The sequence below is a fragment of the Coloeus monedula genome (genome assembly GCF_965178545.1).
Source record: "Coloeus monedula genome assembly, chromosome: 2".
Taxonomy (NCBI): domain Eukaryota; kingdom Metazoa; phylum Chordata; class Aves; order Passeriformes; family Corvidae; genus Coloeus; species Coloeus monedula.
In genome coordinates, this window is record NC_138782.1 from 64330054 (window position 1) to 64356689 (window position 26636).

General features: G+C 37.0%; 1 protein-coding gene across 6 annotated transcripts in view; it reads left to right on the top strand.

Moving 5' to 3' along the window:
• The window catches only part of EPB41L2 (erythrocyte membrane protein band 4.1 like 2), a 108530-nt gene extending 85032 nt beyond the window's left edge, over window positions 1-23498 (top strand). Inside the window, exons 13-23 of one of the 6 annotated variants that reach the window (XM_082303252.1) lie at window positions 2512-2693; window positions 7058-7120; window positions 9889-10035; window positions 11400-11504; window positions 14277-14423; window positions 15360-15413; window positions 15623-16183; window positions 18006-18128; window positions 18609-18707; window positions 20711-20791; window positions 23360-23498. In XM_082303252.1, coding sequence (XP_082159378.1) covers window positions 2512-2693; window positions 7058-7120; window positions 9889-10035; window positions 11400-11504; window positions 14277-14423; window positions 15360-15413; window positions 15623-16183; window positions 18006-18128; window positions 18609-18707; window positions 20711-20791; window positions 23360-23467 — 1670 coding nt within the window. In that variant the 3' untranslated portion in view covers window positions 23468-23498. The remainder of the gene's footprint in view (window positions 1-2511; window positions 2694-7057; window positions 7121-9888; window positions 10036-11399; window positions 11505-14276; window positions 14424-15359; window positions 15414-15622; window positions 16184-18005; window positions 18129-18608; window positions 18708-20710; window positions 20792-23359) is intronic. The other 5 variants (XM_082303253.1, XM_082303256.1, XM_082303254.1 and 2 more) reach the window with 5 other exon arrangements.
• Window positions 23499-26636: the final 3138 nt, after the last annotated feature.

Sequence of the window (26636 nt, forward strand, 5' to 3'; positions counted from 1 at the left end):
GTTTCTAAGAGTTTTCCTTCATTTTGTTCAGTATATTGCTATCCTAGTATATTCAGTACTTCAGTGTTTAGTTGAAAGTTTTTATGTTGACTTTGAATAGCTAAAGTTTCTTTTTTTCATTACTGGTGTTTGGTCTTTTTGAGCAGAAATACCGTCTGGTTTCCTTTACTGCAAACAGGCATTCTTTCCCAAGGCAGGGGTAGCAGCACTATGTGTGAGATGTAAAAGCATATGTCTTACTCAAAATCACTTCTACAATAATATATAATAGAAAAACACTTCAGCAAAATAACATGAAGCTTGACTTAGATTCAGGTACACACAACTTCACTGGAATAAAAGTGAACCATGACAGTGATGTGAGTTTAGTTACAATTGAGCTGTCAACTTTATCTTATTTTCTTAAAAAAATCTTCTACTTAGAAGAGTTTTACTTCTGCAAATACTCATTCTTCTATACTATGACAAAGAACAAACTGGGACACTTGCTTGGGAAACCTACCAATCTTACTTTTCAAGAACTGAAGTAAAAATATGAGGCAAAAGTGCTTGCAGTGCTATAGCATGTGATGACTTCTTGTGGCAACCAGAAAACCCATCACCACGTCAGTGTTACTGAGTCTGGTTTTGTTCCTTTTCTTCTTTTGGTTAGAAACAATTTGAATTCTTCACAACTCTCAGCGGTTGTATAATCAAGCCTCTCTGACATCCCTTGTGCATCATCTGTAGAATACAGGCATGCATGCATGTGTGTTCAGGCCCTAACTTTCACTCTTACAGAAGCATCAGCATCAAAATTTTGAGCATGATGAAACATTGTTCTGAAAGCTGCTTTGCACAAAAGGATCTGGGGACTCCAGTGGAACAGGTTGAACACGAGTCAACGTGAGAGTGCCCTTACAGCAAAGAAGGTTGTCTGTATTCTGGGCTGGATTAGCAAAAGTGTAGCTGGCACATCAGAAATTATTGTTCTTCTCTATTCAGTACTTTCTGAAGACCATGCCTGAAATACCATGTTCATCTTTGCTCTCTGCAGTACTAGATGAGCAGTGACATATTACGAGCCCAGTAAGGACCACCAAGCTGGTCAGAGGGCTGGGGGCCTGTGATATATGAGGAGAGGCTGAGGGAACTGTGGTCCTTAAGCTTTAAAAGGAGAAGGCTGTAGTGAGGTATTACTGTCTACAGCTACTGACAGGAAACCTATAGAAAAAACAGAGCCATGTGTTTCTCAGAGGGGCCTGGTGATAGAGCAGTGGGGTGTGCCTGCAAGCTGAGACACAGCAAATTTTGGTTACAAGTAACAAATTTTTGCTTGTTTAAAAAGACCTTGGAGGTGCTTAAAACTCACCTGGCCAAGCCCTTGAGCAACCTGGTCTAATTCGACCTTCTCTGAGCAGGGGTTTGGATTAGCTGACCTCTGGATGTTCCTTCCAACGTAAGTTACTCTGATTTATCAAAATTTACTCATGGAACTTGAGGGACATATACCCAAGAAATGCTCTCTTTGCCACCTAAGAAGGGATCAGAAGTTTAAGTTGCAGAACTTACAGGGGCCCTGCAAAAGCCTTACATCCCAAATGCCATATTTCCATTTAGCTGGGCTTGGCTTCTTACCCTCTTAAGGGAGCCTCTGATGTGAAGCTTAGACTTTTGAAAAGAGGATATCCCTCAAAGGTACTCCCAAGACACACCTCTTCCTCTCAACTTTCTGCACCTTGGCTTTGTAAAGCAAAGCATATGGAGGTATTACAGAACATTACTAAATGAATTAAGTTTGTATCAAAGTTGTATTTATTAAAACTCCTTCATTTAATGAATTCTCCTCTGTTTCATTACTACTATTTTGACTAAGTCATCATGATTTAAAAAAAGAGCCATCCTGCTCATTAATCCTGTTATGCTGAATCAAATAAGAGGAAAAACATTTAAGGCCTTTCACTCCCTTGTGCTTTGACTATATTCAAGTGTACATACTCAGTATTTCCTCCTTCCATTTTTTGCAAGCATATAGGGAGAAAAGTTCTTACTTTCACTGAGCTGTTTGTGCAGTTTTGCTAAGGTTCCAGTGAAAAATAGTGTGACAATTATATGTGTAGCAATTTCTACATTACATTAAAGTAGTCCTCTCAAACAGTGAATTTCTACAAAATCCTCTTTAATAATTGTCTCTCTTTTTTTAATGGTGATTTACACAGTCAAAAGAACAATACCTTCAATTTATCTTCCAAGACTAATCAAGAAGTTGATAAATACTTGTCTGATACTGTGAGGGTTTTTTCCATACATAATAAGTGCAAGTTTTATGAAAAGGGTGCATTGCTGTTCATATCAGTGCAATGGGAACCACAGACTTTTTGTAAAGCCGAGAAGATGAAAAATACTGTATCACTCAGTAACTAGCTGTGTTGATCACTGCTGATACAATCATAAAATGTTCTCTTAAGAAGATTTAAAACCAAAATGTTTCAGCTTACCCAAATTAACCAAAATTATTTTGTTTTCTAATAGCTCCCATGGGTATTTCAGACCAAAGTCTTCTAAGAGACTTCTCTGCTACTGCAGGGCAGGCTGCCGGAGATAAAATCATTGATCTTGAAGCTGCTGGTCAGGCCAAGTTAAAAGAAGGTGGCAGAGAAGAAGATGAAAGCCCACTCAAAACTCCACAATTAGAATTGACTCAGGATGGAAAGGTATGTCTGACTTTCACACTGAAATTATTTGTTCATGTGGTGTGTGTCCACATGTGGTTATTTAGTGCCTATCAGTTATGAGTATCATACACCACATTATATTAAAATATTAAAGGAAAATCGTCAAGTGGTTTCTGTGTGTTTAACTTAATGTAAGTGTATGTAAGCAAAAGAGAATACAAACTTCCAAATGGCACTGACGTAGAGTTTCTTTTATTGCTATAAATTGAACTTAAATTCTCAGTAAGCTTGCATGTGTTCTTGAAAAAATGTTTCAAAGGGTGAGTTTTATTAACTTCCTTAGTTCGTTTAGACTTGAATAAAAATGTTAACGTACCATGGTTATGTACACTCTACAAAGTTGGGTATATTATGTCTGAGTTTAATTACCATAGGTAACAATTTTGGTAGCCATTGCAGAATTATTTCATCCTTTAAAAACTTGTATGGTGACTAAGGTATAGATATCTGTGAAAAGTTAAGTACTGTGATCTGTTCCTGTTGCAACCATCTGCTTGTTTGTTTGAGCTACTGGGGGAATAGGTCCAAAATTTTAATTTATTTTTTCTATGATTTGATGTAAAAATTTCTTCCCAAAGTGCTGGCTAAAATCTGCTGCTCTCTCTCTCGGAGATCATTTCTATTTCAGCGATTCTCCAGAACTTCGTTTAATATTTAAAGAGTAATTTTGTCCTCAAACATTTTTGCAAGTTAGTTACCCATTTTATTCTTAGTGAGACTGCTGAGTTTCTCTGTGCAGTTCATATGTTTCCACTGCATTCAAGTGTAGGAAGAGAACAAATACCACAGTTATATTTTTTTTTTGTTTGCTGGCAAGTTGAAATAATTTTGAATTTGAAGAGAAAAAAGGCACACACAGTTTCTTTATGGGAGAAAAAATGGTAAAATAAATTACTATGTTTTGCCTTCAGCCTTGGTAGAATGGTGATTCTCCCTTGTTTTCAAAGTGGTGTATCTTTCAGTATTTTAACCAAAACAGTTGTGGAGGGGAGGGCACTATTTCAGGAAGTTGTTCCAGGAAGCTGTTCAGTAAGGTTTTGTTACACATGCTTATTCTGTGAACAGCTTTTTTTTTCCCCCCTAGTGCAGATGCTTCTTTTCCTTTCTGGTTCTCTTTAAGTCTTAGAGAAAACAGTTATAAACTCAAGAAGTGCCAGCTTGTCTTTCGTGTACTGCACTGTCCTCTGACCTTTCTGCCAAAGCTTTGAATGTCTGTCTGCTTCCATCTGTTTTAAGTGACTATTACAGTTCAAAAGTGCACAGTTCTTTACAGCCTGAGATCAAAACATTCGTAATGGGTTCCTTTCATAATCCACAGAAGTAAACAAGTTGGCTGCTTGTAAAACACAGCGGGATTTTTATTTCTATTTCTATTGCTTTAGTAAAGCTATCCCTTCTTCTAAGTAAAAGTTTTCACTAACTAATAATTTCTTTTTTTTCCCCTCTTCATGTGCCTTCAAACTTGCATTTTTGTTGTGCTTTCATTTTCCACTGTGCACAGAACTTTTTTCTTCAGCTCACTCACGTACACCCATCATCATTGTCCATCCATTCCGTGTCATCCCATTTCACAAACTTGTCACCTGTCCCCGAGATCGACATGCTTTCAGATATTTCTGAGGAAGACCCCTTTGAAGAGCCCCTCCTTACCATTCCAGACATTTCAGAGTGCAATTCCATGGAACAAACATCAGATCATAATAAAACCAGAACAGCTTCCCCAAGTAATACCTTTGAATCGATGAGACCCCTAGATAGTCGAGGCTCCCCTACCATTGAGGGAAGAATCCATACAAATGACTACAAAAGCACCGAGTTGTGCGTCTCATTCAGCTTCTTCAGATGCCTTTCTTTTCGTTTCCGTTCGCTGCTTGATGAGGATGGCTATATTACTTTTCCTAGCCTTCCTGATGTTTGCATTTCTTTCCTCCCACCTGGCCTTCAGCACTATATTCCTATTACCTCTCCTTCCTTCATCCCCTCTTTTCTCCTTATCTTTGTCCTCCTTCTGTCTGCTTTCCAGTCTATTCCTTTTTCACTCACATTTTCCCTTCCTCTTGCTCTGTCCCTTTGCTACCTGGAGCCTAAGGTGACTTCCTTTAGTAGCTCTAATGGCAATGACCTGAATGACAAAGCAGAGGAAGAGGAGGTGTGTAATTTTGCTGCTTAAATGTTGACACTTGCACATTGCATTTATGCTTTTTCTCACGAGGCTTGCTCAGTTTTTGCACACTTCCTAGTTAGAGATGTATCTGTGTACATGCCTGTAAATATATATATATATAAATACACAAATGCATATGTATCTTTTTAGCATTTCTCATTTGTGAAAAATTGCCATTGTGGGACTTTTAGTCAATAGATAGCTCATGGTTTTTCTGCCTAATTTCCTACAGCATGCATAATTTCATTGTATTCCACAGATACTGAGCTGCAGGTGGACTTGCATTGTAGTTCAAAATGTTAACGAGCACATAAATCTGAATACTGAAAGTGCTCTGTGTAACAATAGATGTTATTTGATACTATTTGCAAGTTCTATTTGCACTGTCAATTGGTCTTAAAATGCCTGTCTCCTGCATGCATTGACTGGAATGCACATCTGTGAAGTTCTGTTTAGAACTGAAAAATGAAATTCCTAAAAGCTGAATTCAGAAAGCTGCGAATACTTTAAAATCAGTGTTTTGTTATTCCAGATTTCAGATGTTTCAGCTCTCCAAGGGTGTGTGCAAAGTTGAGTCTGTCCAAGGCACTTTTTCTTTTTTCACATGCTTTGATTAATCTCTAGCAGCAGTTGAGACTGATTTCATTCATTAGCTGGGATTGCAGGCTGTGTCAGACTGTATCACTGGTCTGAACATTCTTTGGAATACTCTGCTAAAATTGCTGTACAGAAGCCTCAGTCACACTAGTATGTTGCTCTGATCATCTGGAGTGGCTGACAAAATGCCTCCTTTCCTTATGTCTGCTGCACGTACTACAGCAATACCACTAGAAAAAGGTCTTCTATTTTGATCCTCAAAGAAAATATTAAACCAATTATTATAGAATCAAAAAGGAGAAGGATCTGTTTAATGTTACATTTAACAAAGTTTGCTAAACCAATGTACATATTAAAGACATGCTAAATATGACACGATGTCATTATAATACCAGTCTAAGTATAAAATAACAAAAAACATGACACTAAGATTTTCTCAATTTTTCTGTAGCCTAATTCAATCCATAATTTGTAACATACATAAAATAGAACCCCAGATAAGTCAGGAATTAATGAAAATGAGATATGTACTACATCATATGCGCATTCACACAGAATTCAAAATGCAACAGTATGAATAGTAAGTCCCTCTTCAAATTTATTAACTTGCAGTGTGTTGACTTGTAAATGCATCTTTTCCTAAGATTACCAGTTGATATTTGTACTTGTGGAAAGACAACTGGGAAGTGGTTCACTTTTTAAAGAATGCTGTTCCTAAAGGCATTCAGAATACTTGGAGATAAGATATGCAGATTAGTTACTATTTCCAACAGAATGCATTGCTGTTTAAGAATAAATATATTCACTTAAAAAAGGGGGGGTGGGGGGGGCGTGCAAATAGTTCATCCCAAGACAACAACATTCCTAAAATTTAAGACGGTTGGTAAATACAGTGTTTAAGTGTTTGACTTGAACCCTAGACTCTTTTCCCAAAAGAACTCCTGGATTAGATTCCATTTTCTCATCAACTCGTTGCAGGATTTAAGTCACTTACCATAGAAATTATGCATATCATTTTTCTTCGTTACTCATTCTTAAATTTTCACCTGGGAAACAATAAAAAGCACAGCAAGAAAGAGACACAGTGTGAAACTTCCATTTTTCATGCCACTTATGCCAAAAATTACTTCAGCCATTCTACAACAATGTAGGTGCAAGAAGACCCAAGTCGCTTAATTTCGACATCTGGGGCCGAAAAAGTAAAGGTCTGTAAAATCCAGCACATTTAGCAGCATTTACAAAGAGATGAAGGCTCTGTGTTAGTCTGTAAGCCAATGTTAACACCTCCTTTTCTTGATAATTTGTCATGCGCTCACACAGATGGAATCCGAAGAGGAGGAAGCACAGCAGAAGGTGCTTGGTTGTTCTTTTACAATTGAACCTGGCTGTGGCTGCCTGCCTTGTTAGCACCCTAAATTTTCTGTGGGTTTTGTCTGAATAGTGCCTTTTCACCATACCATTTTATTTCCTTTATTTAACTGTCTGATTGTAAGGGTCCTTTTTTATTTACTTGCTGGTCCATTTTATGTTCTTTATGTTTTGTTTTCGTTTTTTTTTTTGTTTATGTGGCTCAATTTCACAGATCAGTTCCTTGAGAGTAGACGGGGAAAATATTTATGTCAGACATAGCAATTTAATGTTGGAGGTTTGTATATAATACAAGAAATACTCTCCATTCTCACGGGCTGCCAGGCTGCATGGAATGGGAGGTCACTTGCAAGCTGTTAGGGACACAGTGCATGAAGTGCATGGGGAAAACCAGCTTGGAAATGTTGCATGTTATCATTCTAGTTTCTGAGTTTAAATAAAAAACAAACAAATGCAAAAAACCCACAACCAGCCCTCAGCTTGAACGCTGAATGTCAATTAGTGTATTTTTGCTAAATGTTTTCAAGGTGGCAACAGGGAATAATAGCCCTATTTAGATAAAGCAAACACATGGGTGCAATTCATAATTCTAAATCGATTTTTGTACATTGCACCTCAATGTTTGCATCTTCTGTTGAGCAGGGCTTCTAGCTTTTGCCAGTTTAATCTACCTTCATCAAATACATTAGCTGAATAAATAGAATTAGTAAGGGGCAAGCAGCAGAAATTCTGGTTCTGACACTGGTTTTAGGAGCATTGAGAAATGATGAAAGGATCAGATATTCAAAGATTCAATGTTTGGATATCTTCTGAAATATTTGCTATATTTTTTCCTTTTCAAATGGAAGTAAATTTTGCTTCTTGAAGGTTGGTTTTCATTGAAGATGAGCAACAACAAAGAGCTTTGAACAGTATGTTCATGCATAGTGCTTTGTCACTGAAGCAGAGATTTTTATTGCAAGAATTTTCATATAGATTGCTAATCTCAATTACTTTATCAGAGACTGTCTGTAGTTATAATCAGTATCATTTAACTTGTGGTTAATAACCTAAGCTAATATCTGAAAATGTTTTAGAAAATCCTACTGCTGTCTTTATTTTATTCATCCAGATGGGGCTATAAATAATTCCCTTTGTCACAAAAACTGGTTTTTTTTAAATCATTGGTTTTGTTCAGTAATAAGGAGATGAGTGGATCGCAGTAACCCAACTAATGTTTTATGGCTTTTTGCAGCTTTTTATCACTATTGAAACTTTGCTTGTGTATAACTTACTAAAGCACTGAAAGAGTGCATTGCATAACTGTGCTTTGATCAAGTCCAAGAAATGTGCCTTGTGTCAAGCCAAGACAGGTCTTACAATAATGACGTGATTGTTACGAGCTTCAGTTGTATAATAGAATGCCTTTGGCATAAGATTTTACTTCACTCAGGAAATACAAACTGTAGGGGGACATACTTAATGTCTCATTTGTTAGTCCGGGATGAAAAGTGGTCCTGTGACAATACAAACCTACTGAGTTGCCAGAAGGGGAGAGGTTCAAATGTTCAAGCTGCATGCAGGCTTATCCAAAGGGTTAGGAAATATACATGCAGCACCAAACCCTTATGGGGGCTCAACATGCAAGTGAAAAGAACTTAGAAACTAATGAGTTTGGTGGTTGGATTTTTCATGACTTAATGTGAAGTGTCTTTGCATTGTGATCGCTGAAAATAAAAATCCTAACCTAAATGGTAAATTTTGCAACGCTCTGCTAAAAAGTATTTAAAATCTTTGTAAAAACATCCAGATTCTTTACCTAGATTATTATTTCTTATGACATTCTTTTGACAAAACTTCCTTAGTCCGCAATGATAATATTTCATTTTAATTCTCAGTCTTTTAGTTCTTTACTAAAAATGGATCTGAGGCTTAAACTTGAATATAACTACAGGATACTACTGAAAAAAAAAATTCTTGTGTTAGAGTAAGCATAAACTTTTCTCGAGACCTGCCATGCTGAAAGGAAGACAAATTGTGAAGACAGGGTGAAATCTGCTTTTCCCACCAAAGGCCCGCCATTGTATTTAGAAGACAATGAATTCCCAAGAAAGCTAAACATATATATTTTTGTCTGGTTACTAGAGCAGTTACATTTTGGCACAGCTCCTGAACCTTACCTCTGCCCTGTAGCTGGTACAAAGTGAAAGAATCCCTTGTAGTTATTTGATCCAAGGTGCTGCAGTTTGGCCTCAATGGGTCATGACAAAATCTAATTTGGTATTCATGCTGTGGTGTCCCCTTTGGCACTGGTCCATGGAGGTGCAATTTAGAGAGATCATTTTTTTGGTACTGGCATGCATGAAAACTATTCCTACTTGTGTCTGTCTGCTGTCAGGTTCTTAAATGTAGAATTGGTAGGTAACAGGTTTTAAGTCTTTAAATCTGACTCTTCCAGTAAGTTTAAGCCTACACGAGAGGCACAATGAGTCGTCCCTCTGAAGCTAAGCAGGTGTTAGCTGCTTGCATATTTGGCTGTGTAGTATTGTGTTCACAGATGTAAGTATTTTTCATGGAGCTCGTAATATAAAGAAAGATCCATTTTTATGCTCCTTGGGTTAAACTATTCTTTCTTAAAGCTACCTTCAGTTATGTTAGCTGTGCAGTATCCTGAGACATTTGCTTCTGTGCTTACAAATTTTAGGTGAAAGCAAACAGCTCCTGGAAATTATTATTGTTTCAAAGGGCTAGTAGTGTCATGTTTTGGGTGAAAGTAGCTCTCTGCTAAATAACCACGTACAGCATTATTTTCCTTTACTTGAAAATATGGAAGAAACAGTGTATGAGTAGACCTTCACTACAAAAACAAAATTAAAAAATCTTGGTTCCTTGCAGCCTTAAATTTTTTATTTTGAGGCACTCCAAAGAGGGTCACCTTTTCAGACACAAGGCACTTTCCTTGGTTTGGTTGCTTCTGTTTCCTTTTTTTTTTTTTTTTTCCCCCCAGTTAAGTTTGCTTTTGTTGTCGTGTTTTGTCCTACTTTGTTTTATGTTGCGGGTTGCTAGGACCTGGATAAGACCCAGGACGACTTACTGAAACACCAGGCTAGCATTAGTGAGCTCAAGCGCAATTTCATGGAATCCACACCCGAACCACGCCCAAATGAGTGGGAAAAGCGGCGTATCACACCTCTGTCCCTACAGACACAAGGGGTATGTCACTGCTCACACCTGTCTGCATGCCTTTCCATACAACCCTGTATGTAATACAGCAAATGCAGTTTGTCCTTTAGGTTAACACTATTTGTCTGGTGTAATATTTGTTATTACTAAGTATACATTAACTTTTTTAGCACTTACTGTTGGACCTGACTTTAAATTGTGGGTGGAATTTTATTCTTCTCCATGAACAACTGAATTAGAGGAAAACAGAAGTGATGGCAGTATTTTCCTGTACGTTAAGGATATCTTAAATTTCACTCTGATTTACACAGATTGATAGAGATAATTTTTCAGTGACAGTAGAACTTTTCCTTCCTTTTCTATATCTTTATCTCTTCATAGACAGCTTGTGCATAAAGAGACACACAGTCTGTGTTTCATTTCAGAAGGACTTCATGCGATCAGTTAATTTACAATATTGACTTCTGGACACATTTAATGTAGTTGTTAAAATTTACTTATCTTAATCTTTAAGAGTCTGTAAAATAATTTATCTACTTTTTCTCTCTACCTCTCCTTTCTGACTGAACCTTGAAACAGCAGTATGGAAAACAGTTTTCTACAAATAACATCCTGAAAGCCTGTACCAAGAAAGCTACCCAAATTTCTCATGCTGTTGTGAAACTTGTAGTTATATTGGGTTATTAGCTGTTTCTTTCATACAGGAGATGAGTGAATCAGTCTTTTAAAGCAATCAGCCTGTGGCGTTGTCCTTGTCTATCACCATGGTTCCCACCCTTCCTTCCTTAAATGTATTGTTGTCCTATCCCCTTAAATTCTTCAGCTTTCTTTTAGTGCACAGAAATGTGAGCTTTCAATTAAGCAGGCCTGATGCTACAGAATTCTTTTTGATAATAGGACGTTATTTCAGTAATATCTGTAAGCAATCTGAACTGTGAGTATGCGCATACAGAGAACACAGCAACTATGCATCACTTTTTTATTCTGTTAATTTATGGTTACTGCCAAGAAATTCCTCAAATTTCTTAGTACCACCTTAATATTTCTACACATGGTGCTATATGCATAGGTACAAATGTTGGTCATATTTTCAAATATTCATGATACAGTGGTTCATTTAATAGTGATAAATATATTTTTGGTTGAAACAGAGATTTATGTAAAAGTGTAACTTAATTTTTATTATGTGTTTGTGTGTATTTTCTGTATTAATTTCTTTGCATTGAAGTTGAGGCCCCTGCAAGTTATTTTATATCTGGTGATTTGGTTTCTTTTTTTGCTCATCTAGTATGTTCTGTCACTTCCAGATGATTTGGTTTTATGTTTATGTACAGTGTATGTCTGTCTCATTGCTTGTTGATTTACACTGGTTTTATAAAATGAAAACCAAATAGAAAAAAGGAGACCACATTTTCCAAGTGAAAACACTGCCTGGGAAGGAGAAACAATGGATTGCAATGCCGTGGATTGCTGGAGCAAAACCAGAGGAAACCGATAAGGTGGCTGCCCTGAAACCTGCTGCTTTGTCGCTATATCTGCTGTGGGCTAGCTTGCTAGCTTGGGCACTTCTTTCTTGTTCTTTTTTTTTTTTTTTTTCCTTGATGGAAATAACTTTTTTAAGCCAATACTGGAAGGAGAATGTTGAGTTGTAAACCAGGATCTCTGTGTGTATATGTGTATAGATACACACATATAAGAATGCCAGCAACATTGTTCTTAAAACATCAAACCAACCATGAAGTTCTGAATGGCCACTATTTGAAAAGAAAACCAATTTTTCACTGGAAAATTACTGTATTTGATGTGAGTAGGATGACACCAAAACATGTATTTTCACTCTGTATGGAAATAATTGCTTGCCATTACTAGACACTTCACACAAGAACTTTTGCTTTGGGTGTTCACTATGTAATCATTGTTCAAATCAATAATGCTGTATAAGCAGCTTCATTTCAAAGGCAACCTGTTCTGAGTACCTCTGCACTTCTGTACCTGTATTTTCATTCAGGAAAAGAGGGAGGGTTTGTCCCTGATAAGTTGGTTTAACATCTATGCAAAGAAAAGCACTCTATAACCAGTGGGACTAGTAGCAGTGTGATAGTGATGAGTAGCAATTGATGTTGCTTTTTTTACATCACTTTTGGTCTATTAGGTGAATGTGAAGCTGGCAGTCCTATTTCACTAACATATAGAAATATGACATTTGGGAAACTGTATTTCCATCCTGAATTATTTGTTGATGGATGCCTGTTGATCCTTGCCTGTCCTTTAGGACAGCTGGATAATAGATGAGAATAAAGCAGGGATACCACTGCTAATAGTCTTTGTTTTCTTCCTTCTTTTGCTTCAGCAAAAATGCTTGCAAATAAGTAATTTTCTGTGTACTAGAAATGTTATTTTAGGTGCATCTCATTTGTGCCGCTATACTCTAGATCCACCATACTCTTGCAAGTGCACAGCATCTGTGACTTAATTAAACAAAAACCGACACATTAATATGTGTGTCGCAAATATGGGAAAAATTTCTATTTTATGGATACCCACAATATTTTTTCTTTAATCCATCTGCCGCAGCTTGTAAACAATATATCATGTTAGAGTGTATGACTGTGTACCAGAAGAATTTGCCAGGAATTTAAACAGGGGCTGATAGAAAATTGATGAATCCTATCTATACATTTAATCCTTTTTACTAAGGAAATTTACCCCAGGAAACAGGGGTTACATTATCAAATGAACTGTGTGACTGGGGTTTTCATTTTAAAAGACTGGAAGACCCAAAAATTTGAAGGTGGGAAAATGCTAAAAGATGGGTGGTCTGTGTGTGTCTTTAATTATATATATATATAAGGGGGAGCAGGGATAGAGATGCACACAGCCTGACCACCTACCACATAAAGATTTTGGTTTTCGCCTGCTTTTTTTTAAAATTTTTAATTCTTTGAGTGATCAGAAAACAAGGTACCAGAGTACAGTGAAAGGAGGATCATTAACATCTTTGCCTCTGGATGTAATCTGTTAAGAGATGAATGCTTCTTGGGTGTAGCAAACTAGGGAAAGAAAGGAGGGGTAAGGAACACATTGCCCTGATGGATATTCAATGTTGCATGAAGGCAGATTTAATAACTTGCATTCCTGTTAACTTTTCTTAGCCACCCTTGAAATAAACTTTGAATTTTAGTGTAGGGAAAAAGAACAAGTTACAGGTTCTTTTTCTTTTTCCTTCTCTGTTCTTCTGCATGCCATCTGGGCTGTAGTGTATGTACAGTAGCACGGTGTAACCTCTGTCAGTTCATACTCTACATCACTGCTCCCACGGTGAATCCCCACCGCTGCAGCTGTGTGCATGGCACCTTGGCTTTCCTCTGGCGTCTGCTTCTGGCATGATTCTCTGTAGTGCCCTTCAGGAAGGCTGAAATGTATCTCATGGAATGTTGTCAACATGTGTCTTATGTCATGTTATGTATTTGTATGTTGATGGCTTTTTATTTTAACCGCTTTTACTTCTAACTTCTTACCAGCGTTTGTGCAATGAAATCTGAAATGAAGAATTGTAGCCTTTCAGAGAGACTTGTACCCACATGAACTTTCAAACTTTGCTTAACCATACAGATTTATAGCCCTACAAAAAATAGACCAGACTATGAACATATAACTTATGCTTTAAAGAAATACGTAATCTTTTATGTATATTTGAAAAAAAAAAAAACAAACAAGTTTTCCCACTGAAATGGGAAGGGCTTTATTAAAACAGATTTTTAATCGACATGAATTTCCTTAGGATATTTAAGTATTTTGAAAACATATATATAACATTTATTATAAAGAAGTAAGAAATATTTTAACATTTCAGCTCTGTGGGTATGTATTTTAAGCAAATGTGTCTGACAGACCTGGAGCTCTGATCCAGCTGGGCATTAGAAGGTCTCAAAAATGGATTTTTAAAAGGGAAAAAAATCCCAATAGTAAATACGGAATTACCAGCTAAGTAAACCGTGCTGTTTGGGAAATCCGTGTAAATGTCGATGTGTAAATGTCGATGTGTAAATGTCGATGTGTAAATGTCTATGTATTCAGTTTCCACGGTGTGTTGCGCATGGTGGAGGCGCAGCCCCAGCGCACGGCTGTGCTGTGTCCCCTCTGTCCGTGCCCCCCTGCTCCCGCCCAGCCCTTGCCTTTGTCACGTCTCTGTCTTGCCAAACATTTCCCTTGTAGGTGGCTGCCGCTCCGTCCGCCGCTGTCTAATTCTTTCCCTTCTCTGACCCGTCTAGAGCCTGGAAGAGGAGATAACCTCCATTTTGTTTAGTAAGGAGCGCTTCGGCGCCGGCACCAGCGGGCCCTTCGCCGCCGCCAGCCCGGGGCCAGCAGAGGGCGCTGCGGGGGAGCAGACGGGCGCCGCCGCGGCCGCGCCGCCCCAGGTGCTGCTCGGGCGCGGGGCCGGGGCAGGGACGGGGCCGGGCTGCGGGCGGCGGCTCCCGCGCGTCCCGCCCGCCTTAGAGCGGCGTGCCTGCCTGCCTCGGAGCTTAGCTCTGCGTCTGCAGCACGCCACGAACAGGGAGGAATCGGTGCTTGCCTAAGCTTGTGCTCCGTAGGTGCTGCGCTAGGTAAACAGCAATAAAAGCTAGCATTAAGTCACAGATGGTGTGTCGATTTTTGCATTCTTTTCATTTGAGCTCTTAATTTTGCTGCAGACTGTTCGCTAAAAATACGTTTGATTAAAAAAACCTGACACCTAATACATAATTTACTGTGGGCTTTCAGATAGCTGTCGTTATTTTGTTATGCAACAAATACTAATATAGCTGCTTTAATATCATCTTTTTGGCTCCAAACTGAATTCTAATAGGATCTTCTTGGTAATCACGTATTGCTATTCTGGCAACATACTACCCTAAGCAGTCTTCCTCTCGTTATCTATTAAGTTTCTTAAAGTAACAGAACAAAGACAACGAATAAAACCGTACACAAAGCCTTTTTTACTATTTTTTAAATTATGGCAAACTGGCAGTAGAACGTTATTTTTTGCTGTTTACTATTTTAAAATATTTATTCTGAATTCTTGATTTAACTGAGAGAAATAACTGCCTCAGTAGGATCACTGGCTAGTGCATTCATGCTTTTTATTTTCAGGCTTTCATAATTCAATTCTTATGCCAATAATAATTTCCATAACTCTTACCTACTTTTGATCAAATATCTCGATGAAGTGTAAGGAAACTATCATCTTGCAGTGAATATGTAGCATCTGTCTAGTATCATGCGTATACATTCTTAAAAGCTTGCTTGGAGGATGTTGCACTGTTGAAAAGGGTTATGCATTGATTCTTGTCCTCTGATTACTTTTTGTTTCACAGAAACATGCTTCCAGAGCAGAAGGGCCTTGTACTGGAGTCAGCGATGCTGATAAGGTTCTGCAGATTTTTTTCCATGGCTAAATTTGGCTCTAACTCTTCCAATCCATCTTCATTCTTTCCTTCCTTCTTTTTTCAGTTAACTATCACAGCCATCTTTTGTCTTCCATATGACATGAACCAGCCATCAGCTAATTTTATTTTCATCATTTTAATTTATTCATATACTCTACTTTTGTTTTTCCTCATCCATGTTTTTTGTGCAGAGTTCACATGAGACTCTGGACATAGTGGAGGAGAAGAAGCAGGCAGAGTTTGGGATAGAAGAAACAGTAGTCGTAGACGAAACCAACAAAGGGAAAATACACGTTGCCACTGATGCTGGGGAGACATGTAAGGTGGAGCACCTGTCAAAAAAGGACTCTTCATCATTGCCATCAGATAGTAGCAGCAGCAGCAGTAGTAGTGAGAGTGAGGATGAAGAGGTGGGAGAATACCAGCCCCATCATAGGTCAATTGAGGAAATCATCAGGGAAGAACAGGAAGAAGAGGAAGACGTGAAAAGGAAAGAACATGAAGAAAAAACGCAGCATGTGGAAGCCGTACCAGAAGGCAGTAAACTAAATGTCCCAGTTGAGCACACACAAGTTACAGCTGAAGATTTGGTTCAGGAAAATACAGTTACTGTAGCTACAGAAGAGAAGAATTTGTCAGAACAAATTAAGCAAGATTTAGGTGAAGAAAAAGAGGAGGAACAGCTGAAACTCAATGGAGATGTGTCTCATGTTGACATTGATGTTACACCACAATTAATTTGTTGTTCTGAGGTAAATGGTAGAACAGTATGACAACTAGATTAAGCAGAGATATTTCTTGGGGTGAACATATACCTGCCTTTCTTCTTCTCCTATTCCTCCACATCTTCTGGCATCCAACAAGATTCAGATCATTTGGAAGGGGAAACCATTGATGAGCAGTGAAATTCTGTCTCCTTCAGTTATGGTTTCTGACTTTTTGCTAGAACTGCGTGAAAATCACCAGTAAAGGCAAACCTTCCGAAGACTGAGATCTCTTTTTTTTTAATCTCCTCCGTATTTTATATGCACATACATAATGTGTATTTATTAGTTACATGTTTCCAGTGTTTTAAGTCTTGTCTTGTCTATTTGTCAACTGTTTTTGACAAGTCCATGACATGTAATTGTGATTGGAAAACTATTGCAAATTGAAATTAGAAAGCACCCGTCACAAATTTTTGTTCCTTTTTTCCCTGTAATTAATCGCTGCTTTTCCTGCCTTTTTTTCCTTCCTTCAGTAAAACATTACGGATTTTTAGGCTAGAATATGTGTGGCTAGAAATTGCATAGGTGAGAGCACTGCACTGTTAAGTGGTGACACTCATATCACGTTTCTATGAAGTCTTCTCGTGCAGTAGATACTTAGGAAGCATGCAGGGGTTCCTGTTGCAACCAGTTGTTTTAAGCCAAACAAGGTTGAAGAGTTCCTTACTGGGCAAATGATAAAGAAGCAGAAAGGGAAAAAATTAAATGCAGACATGTATGTCTTTGTAAATTTGTCATAATCTTCTGCTGAGTTTTTCACCAATTCAGTGGGTTTTTTGTAGTTCTCTACCTGCTTGTTCTTGTAATGGTGGCAATTTTTTTTTCTTCTAAATCGAAACAGCTTGTATTCTTTCTTTTGTTGTCTTTTGCATACACAACTGTTCTGATGAATTACATGAAAGAATTAGTTTATTAGACTTTTAAAATTTGCAAGCACCCACACTTCCTAAAAACATAGATAGTTTGGAGGAAGGGGAGAAGGGCTACTGTGTGTGTAAGCTTGAAAGGGTGTTTGCGTTTTTGTCCTGGCATTTTACCCCATGTGTATTCAAAACCAATATAAGATAGCAGCTGATGCATCTAGAAAAATATCAAAAGGCTTTAGTTCTTAAATCTAATGAAAATCTCCTCCAATAAGATGTCATGAGTTCACTAGCTTACAGACCCCAGGTTAATTGCTTTGTTTGTGATATTGCAGAGAATACCGCTAGTTTACTCTAAATTGTTGAAGTAGCTTTTTAGAATCTTTGTCAAAAGAAGTAATTGACTTACAGAAGAATTTAGACTGCTTAAAATCCAGTTTTCAAAAGTTTTTCTTTTCCAGAAGTAATACATATTATATAGTTAAACTTTTATGGAATTTCTAGTCCTGATTTGCAGACTGAGGAGTGATAGGTATTTTCACAGATTAGTTCTAATACAAAGTTCATCTCTCTGAGCTAGCTGTCAATTTCTTAATGCAAACTAAGATTTTTTTTTTTTTGTAGTGATCCTTTTACACATTTTCAGTACACATGTAGCTTCGTTTTAGCAATTGCTCTTTGATATGTACTGTTGGCTGAAACACTGAACTTTGACAAGGTTATTAGGAGATTAAATTTTCCTACAATATTATGGATATCCTAGAGAGCTGATATATTAATCTTCGTTTCATTTTGCTTTTTTACTGCATGCTTTTTGTATGGGAAGTCAGTCAAATACTTATCTTACTGTTATGCTTTTCTTGAGCTTTTGGTTGTGTTTTCTTGGTCCACTTTACAAAACTTCTTCTGTCTTTTGAATTGATTGTTTATTTCTTGCATCACAGCCTCCAGTAGTGAAAACAGAGATGGTAACCATTTCGGATGCCGCACAGAGAACTGAAATCTCCACTAAAGAAATTCCAATTGTTCAAACAGAAACTAAAACTATCACATATGAATCTTCACAGGTATGGTGACTGGTTTGTTTGCAATCTTACTTTCATTCCAATTATGTAGATCAAAATAGATAATGTCCAAAAATGCTTTTCAAAAGCATATACCTTTTTTCTAGCAGATAAGATTATACTTAGGCTATGAATTAGGTAAGTGAAATGTTACAAAACCATATTACTTAAGAAGTTCTAATTTTCTTTTTCTGTAAAAAAGACTTAGTTACTGTCTGCAAAAGTATAACTCACTTTAATCCAGTTTTGGAAACTTGATTAAAATATCTCATTGCTCTGAAAGGAACAATTAACTGTGATCATGAATTCTGCACAGGAATGAGCCATAATAAGAGCCTTACATGACTCTGTAAACTTGGATGGCTTCTATTTAGGTTTCAGTTCTAGTTGAATTAAAGACTGTTTAATAAGAAAAATAGCCTTTTCTCCTGTGAAAACAAAGGTTTTTAAATGCCAAAATACAAAAATACCTTTTTCTTATAGCTTGATGGCAGTGCTGTTGGTGATAGCGGTGTGCTGGTGAGTGCACAGACAATTACATCAGAGTCCATTTCTACTACCACAACTACACACATCACAAAGGTAAAATATATTTAATGTCTTTCTTAACCAAAAAAGACACCGGGCCCTCAAAACACAATTTTGCATGAAGTTTCTTGTATATCTGCTCATTCATTGACAAAAACTAACTTGAAATGGAAGGGATTTATTTCAGGCATGCATGAGAGTTAATCTTTCTGTACCTAGATTTTCAAGACGGAAGTCCTAATGAATAAACAGGAATATCTGGGAAAAATATGATTAGTGGTTTTTCAGTAGTTCATGTAGGTCTTATTTCAGTATTTGACAAATAAGTATGTAACTAAATTTTTACAGATTCAGCCCTGTCATCACTCACTGATATCCTACAGAATCTTTGCTAGTGTAACTAATTTGTCTGAGGTCCACAGGAGCCCTTCTAATGCCACCAATGTGAACTGAAACAATGTTTTCCCAGATTTTGTATTGATCAACCCTGTGCTCCTAGGTTTAGGGTATATTTAAAAACAGATCATTCTGCTACATTACTTTGCAAGCGTATTTGGGTGCTGAATTATTTGCTCTGCATTCCATGCTTGGAAAGGAAAACTCAGTGTTAATGGGAGATCACATCTGTTTCATGTAAAACATGAAACATGTAATGTTTCATGCCAGAGTGTGTTGAACTACCAAAGCGTGATGATGATTATTGTTATTGCTAATTTATGTAAATATTTGTCAAATTTTAGGCATGCCTAAACAACACAGTTTTCAACTTCTCTTTGAACTCTTAGCATCTTTTTCTAATAAAATTATAGAAAGTATTGTTTAGGGCAAAGAAAAATGGAAGAGGGAAACAAAGTGTGAATTCAGGATTCCCCCCCCAAGAGACATAAGTTTTACAACATGACAGAATTGAACGATAGTTCACTGCTCACTGGATGTATTTTCTAAAGATTGAAATGTTCTGAAGATTGAAAGTCTTATGCACAAAATGACAGAGGAAGGATAATGTTGGAACGTGAGTCGCATAAAGTAAGCTTGAAATTAAAAGTGCATATGTTTTTTTATACAGACTGGTCAACAGATCCTTTTCAGACTCCTACTCCCTTTTCGAAACATTAAACCACCACCATTTTAGGAAAAAAATCTTTATTCAATGAATTGAATCAGAGTTTTGACAGGAAATATACATTTGCTTGTCAAGTTCAGATGTCAAATAATCTTGCTTCTTGGAAGAAACAGAAAGAAAATGGTTTCAGTCTTGTCTTCTGAAAAATTACTGGGATTACCATGATGCAGCAGATCTTTATCTTTTTTGAATTGATGATAAGCAGTCTAACAAGATTGTTTGAATTTTCTAAGCTACCTTTCTATTTTACATCGCAAACTGTTCATTACTGATACAGGGACCTTCTAAAATAGTTTTAATATTCTAATGGTGTTCTTAACAGAGTCAGCTATTTTCTAGTATGGTCAGTGTATCTTAAGTAGTAGTTTATTCTTTTCTCATACACAGGCTGATTAAAAAGGCAAATAATGTTATTTCTGTGAGAATTTTTTTATAAGGTAAAGTATTTTAATCATTAGAATAAGAAGTGAAGAAAAAAACTGCAAAACTATTCAGCAGTGTGAAATATGTTGAAAATATCTGGTGAAGGTCCTTTAATGACAGAATTAAAAACCAGATCATCTTTGTATTTAATGGCATAGGATTATGACTGAGGAGAAGCCCATGATAGATGGGTTGAAATAAAAGACTCCTGGAATTTCCATGTTGCCAGATTTATATGGCAGAAGAAGCTGGAATTACAGTTTGCCAATCATGGGCTCCAGTAACAGGAGTAATTCTCTATTGCTTGATTTTTATCAAGTTTAGCAATTGCTAGAAGGTGACCAACTGCGTACCTGAAAAAGGAAAGGGTGATTTAGCACTGAACACATTTAGTATGAATTGCAACTCAGACACAGAAATCTGTTTGCTTCAGTGCAGCAGAAAGCAGTGCTTTGTGGAAATATGGAATAATTACAGGGATGTTGTGGGGTTTTATTTCTATCATCTGTAGATGGTAAAAGGTGGAGTATCAGAAACAAGAATTGAGAAGCGCATTGTCATTACTGGAGATGCAGATATTGACCATGATGAGGTGAGTATGCAAACTTAACATTTAAAATGTGGGGTTTGTAGTCTGGTGAAATCTGAAGTAAGAGAAAGGTAGAAAAATTGAATAAAAGTATATAGAAGGACCCTGAGACTGTTAATTGTGGCATAGTTATTAATCACTAGTGTTTTCAGTTAAGAAGCCTTTTGAATATACCTGAAAGGAAAACAGCATTTGTAAGTTTGCATCATAGATCGTGTGAATGGATTTTACTATTTTTAAAGGGATTACTCTTCTTGGATGAGACCCAGTTTATTTAGTTCAGCTTTTGCATTGGGAGGAAAAGCATTACTGAAATAATCTTATTTTGATACGCTAATCTGGATAGATGGGCGTCTCTACTGCATTGTTTCAGCAACATCTGAATGCAGTGCTCATTTTGACTGAAAACTTTGAAATACATTAAAACATAAACTGCTTGAATTTAAAAATTAGGTTTTGGCCAGTATTTGTAGAATTATGTGTAACAAAAGTAATTGTTGATCTGCTGAAATTGTATGTACCTTTCATCTCCATCAGTACTAAAGCAGTATTTTACAATGTCTTAGAAACTAAGGTTAAAACCACTTCTACCTGGCAAATTAATATGGCTGAATTTGAGAACTACACAGGAAAATAATTGACAAGTCAATTATCTGGTCCTTGTAGTGATGATTACACAGGGAGTTTTTTAATCTAAGAAACTATTAGTAACAAAAGCAATCACCAGTCATTGGTTAATACAAATGGAAAAGCCTACCTTGCGGTGAATATCTTTCTAACTTCCCGAAGGCTTCACAGATCAGCATAAGGGTTTAATTTAACTTATGAATTGTAATATATTGAGATTTTGCAGGGAATTTATTTTCACGTTTTGATTTGCGTCCAGAAAGTGTCTTTTGACAAGCTGAATCTCTTCTTGACACTCGTAATTAAATGCGCTGTTTAGCATCAGGCATGGATGGCTCTTGTTTGCCTTGACACATGTTCAGTGCACTTCAGATGTCTGGAAAGGTCACAAAATAACTTTAGTATACCAGACAATTCTCAAAGCCATTCTTTAATTTGAGACAAGTGAATAATGAAGTAAAGAATGAAATTATAAAAAAGGAAGTACGAAATAGAATTTTAATCACTGAAGTTTAAAACAACAGTGACCAGCTTTTAAGCGATTTAAGAAATATCTGCTGCTTTTTCTTAAGTGAGTATTGAGCTTCTTAAGTGCCCAAACTACATGCTGGATGTTTTTTATTTTGTCTTTTAGCTCCCTATATGACTAAACCAGTTTTCAATAGGAAAATAATATTTCAATTTGGAGTTTCAGAATATAAATGTTCGTATTACTTGTTGTAATTTAACAATTAGAGTCTTAGGGGTTTTTCATTGTTTATGGTTTGATTGTAAACAAACACCAAACACCGGTATTGTACCAATGCACATTGCGTGTCCTGTACATATTCCCTTAATAGGATTTCAAATTCAGTATCACATAATAGTTAGGGTGCCTAATGCTGGTGTATTCAATCTCTCTTCAGAGTTAGTTATTTCTTCTCTCACTTAATACCTGTAGCTAGCTCAGGAAATAGTCACTTTTCTAAATTAAGATAAACCTTTTTGTTGCACTATATTTCCCTTGCTCCTTCTAGTATTTTGGGGGGTTTTTAGTTGCATTTAATACTAAGGTGAGCAGGTGAACTGTTGCCTCATAATGCTTTTCCTTGTCTTCTGGTTTTTTCTTATGTTAGGTTCCACCTGTAGTACAGCTCACTGAAATAAGATGTGTAGATCAGGGCAAGAAAGAGAAGGTACCAGGTGCTGTTTAACCTGTGATGATTCAGAGGGTACTCTTACGTGGTTTACTATGATGTAGAATAAAATACTGCATTTCAGTTGGAAGGGACCTATGATGGTCATCTGATCCAACTGGGTATATTGGTACATCTCTAAAGATGATAAAATTTCTTAAGATGGGAAGGGATTACAAGAAACTGAATGATACTTACATTTATACTTCCCTGAATTAAGCTAGAGAAATTTCTCTTAAACTAGTACAAGGAGAAAAATGAGATTCTTGTGCTGAGAAAGAAATTTCTGTTACGATCTGATTCCAGAGTTTCAGTACCATACTTAGTATACATTCCAAAGTATCTTTCTGTTTTGTTCAGGAAACTGAAGGGCACTCTTATTTTTCTGTACTATCTTATACTTTTCTTTAGGTGTTATTTGTTAGATCTTTTGAAGAAGTTCAGAAACTTCTGGTATACAGGAATACTTTTTTCTCCTGAGATGAGATAGAAAGTTATCTTACAACTTTATGGTTATTTGTTACTTCCTGAAAATCTTGGTAAATTTTTAGCATGGTTGGTTTGGTTTTTCCTCTCACTTGGGTTTTGTGTTTTGGGAATTGGTTTGGTTTGGGGTTTGGTTAGTTATTTACCCTTGGTCCCTCTCAAGTTCAGGAATTTACAGTTCTGAAAAATTATAACCAAATTTTCCAAAGGTACTCCTCCATCCTGTGGCCCCACATGAATGTCCTTTGGTGTGTTAAGTTCTATATTTTAAATACATTTGCAGGCCCTGGCACAGGCAATCAAAGAAGCCAAAGAGCAGCACCCTGACATGTCTGTGACAAGAGTGGTGGTGCACAAAGAAACTGAACTTGCTGAGGAAGATGAAGACTAAAATCAAAAATGCCCTTAAGCAAATACTTCAGGTAAGCTTATGTATATAATTAACGTAAGAAAACATAGCATCAGTTTTCTGTTGCATTCATGTCTTTTCAGCTGAAGAATATGGGGCATCTTTAAGATAGGCGTTCACTAAAGGGCGAGTTGAAACAGGTGCTAATCGAAGACTGTTAGAGTAAGAATTTTTATCTTAGGTCTAATCTGACGTTAATTTCAGTGGCAAATATTCCTATTTATGTCTCCCAGTTTTGTCACAGTGCTCTCGTGGCATTTTCTACAATGTTTGGTCAAGTTATTATAGTTTATATTGAAGTGAGTTTGGGCTATTTCTGCAAAATGTGAAGTACATGTCACAGTTTTCTGTTTACCTGCACAGTTACAGTTCTTGCCTAACATCTTGCTTGTTTAGTGGGAAGACTGTGTAGTTTTCAGGAAGGACACACTTGGACATTTGAGTTTAGTCAGCTAATCCTTAATCCTAAATACACTGAAATTTTGGCCTTTTATCATTTTCCCAGGCAAGAAGGTAAATGTATTGGAAGCTAAAGTTTTAAAGCTTTTTATCAGTTGAAAAAGCTATTTGAAGTTATGTTAGTTTATTAGGCTCTCCTTTCTAGGTAGAGGAAAAAAAAAGAAGGAAAAAACCACAATACAGCTCTGCTTTATGTATTCAATAGAAAGATCAGGATGAACACTGAATAAATCTGCTCTTGCACTCATTATAGGCTAATGTCTTAAAGCTCAGTAACCATTTGGGGTGTAAAGCTTCAGATTTCCTTTGCTTGTCACGCTGTTGGTATGAGACTCAAGCTTCAGGGTTTTTGAAACTTGATGGTTTCGTTAATGGTAGATTCAGATTCAAGAAAAAGGTTTTGTTAATGGTTAAATGGTTACGTCAATGGGAGAGATTTTTAAAGAAATTAAGTTTAAAAACTTTCAGTGGTTTAAGCCTTCTTTAGGAGACCTGTGAATTTTTTACCAACCTGTCTCTGTATTTAACTAGAAGAGCAGCAATGTAATTGGCACATCTCAAGAAGAAAAATTGTTTTAGTACAACTTTGAGTTTTTAATATGCACTTTGATCAATGTTGATGTAGGGAGAGACAGGTAAAATAAATACATTTTGTATGTTTTAAAGAAATGAGATTAGTCATGATTCTTATTTCCCTGGTTCAGTATTTTATACAATGGTGGCTGTGTCCCATGCACAAGAGACTTCTATGTCCTGTGCAGGCAGGCATTCCCTTAGTAATGAACAAAATTCTTTGCCCAAGGAAACTACCCGTTATAAATTTCAACCTGCAGCTTTAGCAGACTTGAGCACAGCCATGAAGTGCAAGGAATATATGAAAAATTACACACTGACTTGGTTCCAAATTTGGTGTAAGCTACTAGAGTGGAGGATATTTTTCACATAATCCTGATAATTTGTCATGTTAAAAAGATCCACTTTATTCCTGTGCCTGAATTTTCTATGACCTGAGGATTTAACTGTTGAGTATCACTTCTGGGATCAAGAAGAGGAAAGATTCAGTTATCAGTTGAGAGGATATGAATGCTGTTCCATGGAGCATGACCATTATCAAGGAATTGGACTCTTCCTGAGCTAGTCTGATCACAGATGCATATTTTCAGCTGAAAGACATAGACTAAATCCTTAGCTTATTTAGTCTACCTACAAGTGTCTCTTTTCCTAACATCTGGATAGTAGTGGGGAGGCCTGTGTGTGGCTGAGGAAGGGGAGAGCTAATATACATTGCCAGCTATTGGCATGGATAGGGTCAGTTAAGAGACTGCCTGTGGTGGGGTATTGGGGCAAGAGTTTTTCATCTGCTGGCAGGATTGTTGGGTCTCATCACAGCACATGTTAACTCTCCCGAGAGTTTGTCCTGAACTCCTGCTACATGCAGTACTGCATAGAGCAGCAATGTTGAATGCCATGGAGAATATGAGGATAAGAGTAGGATGCCTGCCCTCTGCTTGCAGACAGGAAGTTTATCCACCTTCTCTGTCAAAGTGGTTCCGGTTGCCTTTCCTGACCTCGTACAGATTGTGCTAGAACTACGATGTTTGTTTTGATCCTGTGTGTTTAGACAGTATCTTCTGGCCAGTTTTCCTCTGAGCTTCTCAGCACATAAATTTACATCCTTTTTCAGGATGTAAAACATAGTAGAACTAAGTTTGGGCTGCCTCTAGAAAATTTCTTCAGATTTGGTCAGATCATTGTGTGTTTGGAAAAGAAATTAATAATTTTTGTTCATAAATATACAAACCAGGAGAAAATAGGGATCACATTCAGAAGTGCTAGATCAGCACACAACTGGATATTCATGTTGTAGCATTAATACTTTTAAAAGTTATTTTCACATTAGATAATACTAGAAACTGTAAATAGCAATGGAGGTGGGGGTTGCTTGTGAAGGAACATTGGGGAAAAGCACCAAAAATAAGAAACACTACATAAACGTCTGTTTTTCATTGTACCTTTATTTCAGCATTCAGTTGGATTTGTTTTGTAGCTTTGTTGCTTAGTGACACTGAAAATTAGTATAACATGTATGCTCCAGCTTCAGTTTGAAAGCACAGGAGAAGATAAAGAACTGTACTGAACTGTGAGATAGGGGGGTGTCGATGGGTCCCCACATCACATAAATGTTCTAGAAGGCTTGGAAAAATGCACATCACTGTTTGCAGTAAGGAGAATGCCCGTGCTTTGGGTGATTTCACTGGTCCCTTGGTACACAGCAACATTAAACATGCACACAGAAACCACCCCTCGCATATTTTCAGCACTTCCATTGCAGGATCTAAGGTAGAAAGATACACTGAGGCAGCAGAATACATGCTTTGGGTTTGCAGGGTTTTACTATTATATGTACTACCATCACATTTTTCATTTATTATTAATCAGTGTGAATTTAAAAGTCTTGGGAGCAGGGATTGCCTCTTCTCCTATATATGTGTAGACTGTGCCAGTTTCTTCATGCTACCTTTATCCAGAATTGTTGTTCAACACGATCTATCCCATAGAAGTAATTGCATCTCTTTAGAAGGGGCTGGGTCATGGGAGGAAAAAATTATCTTGGCAGGTTTGTACCACATTTCTACATTAGTGGCCAGGTGCACTCTGCATTTTGTTCCTTCATCAAATATTTAACTACTTT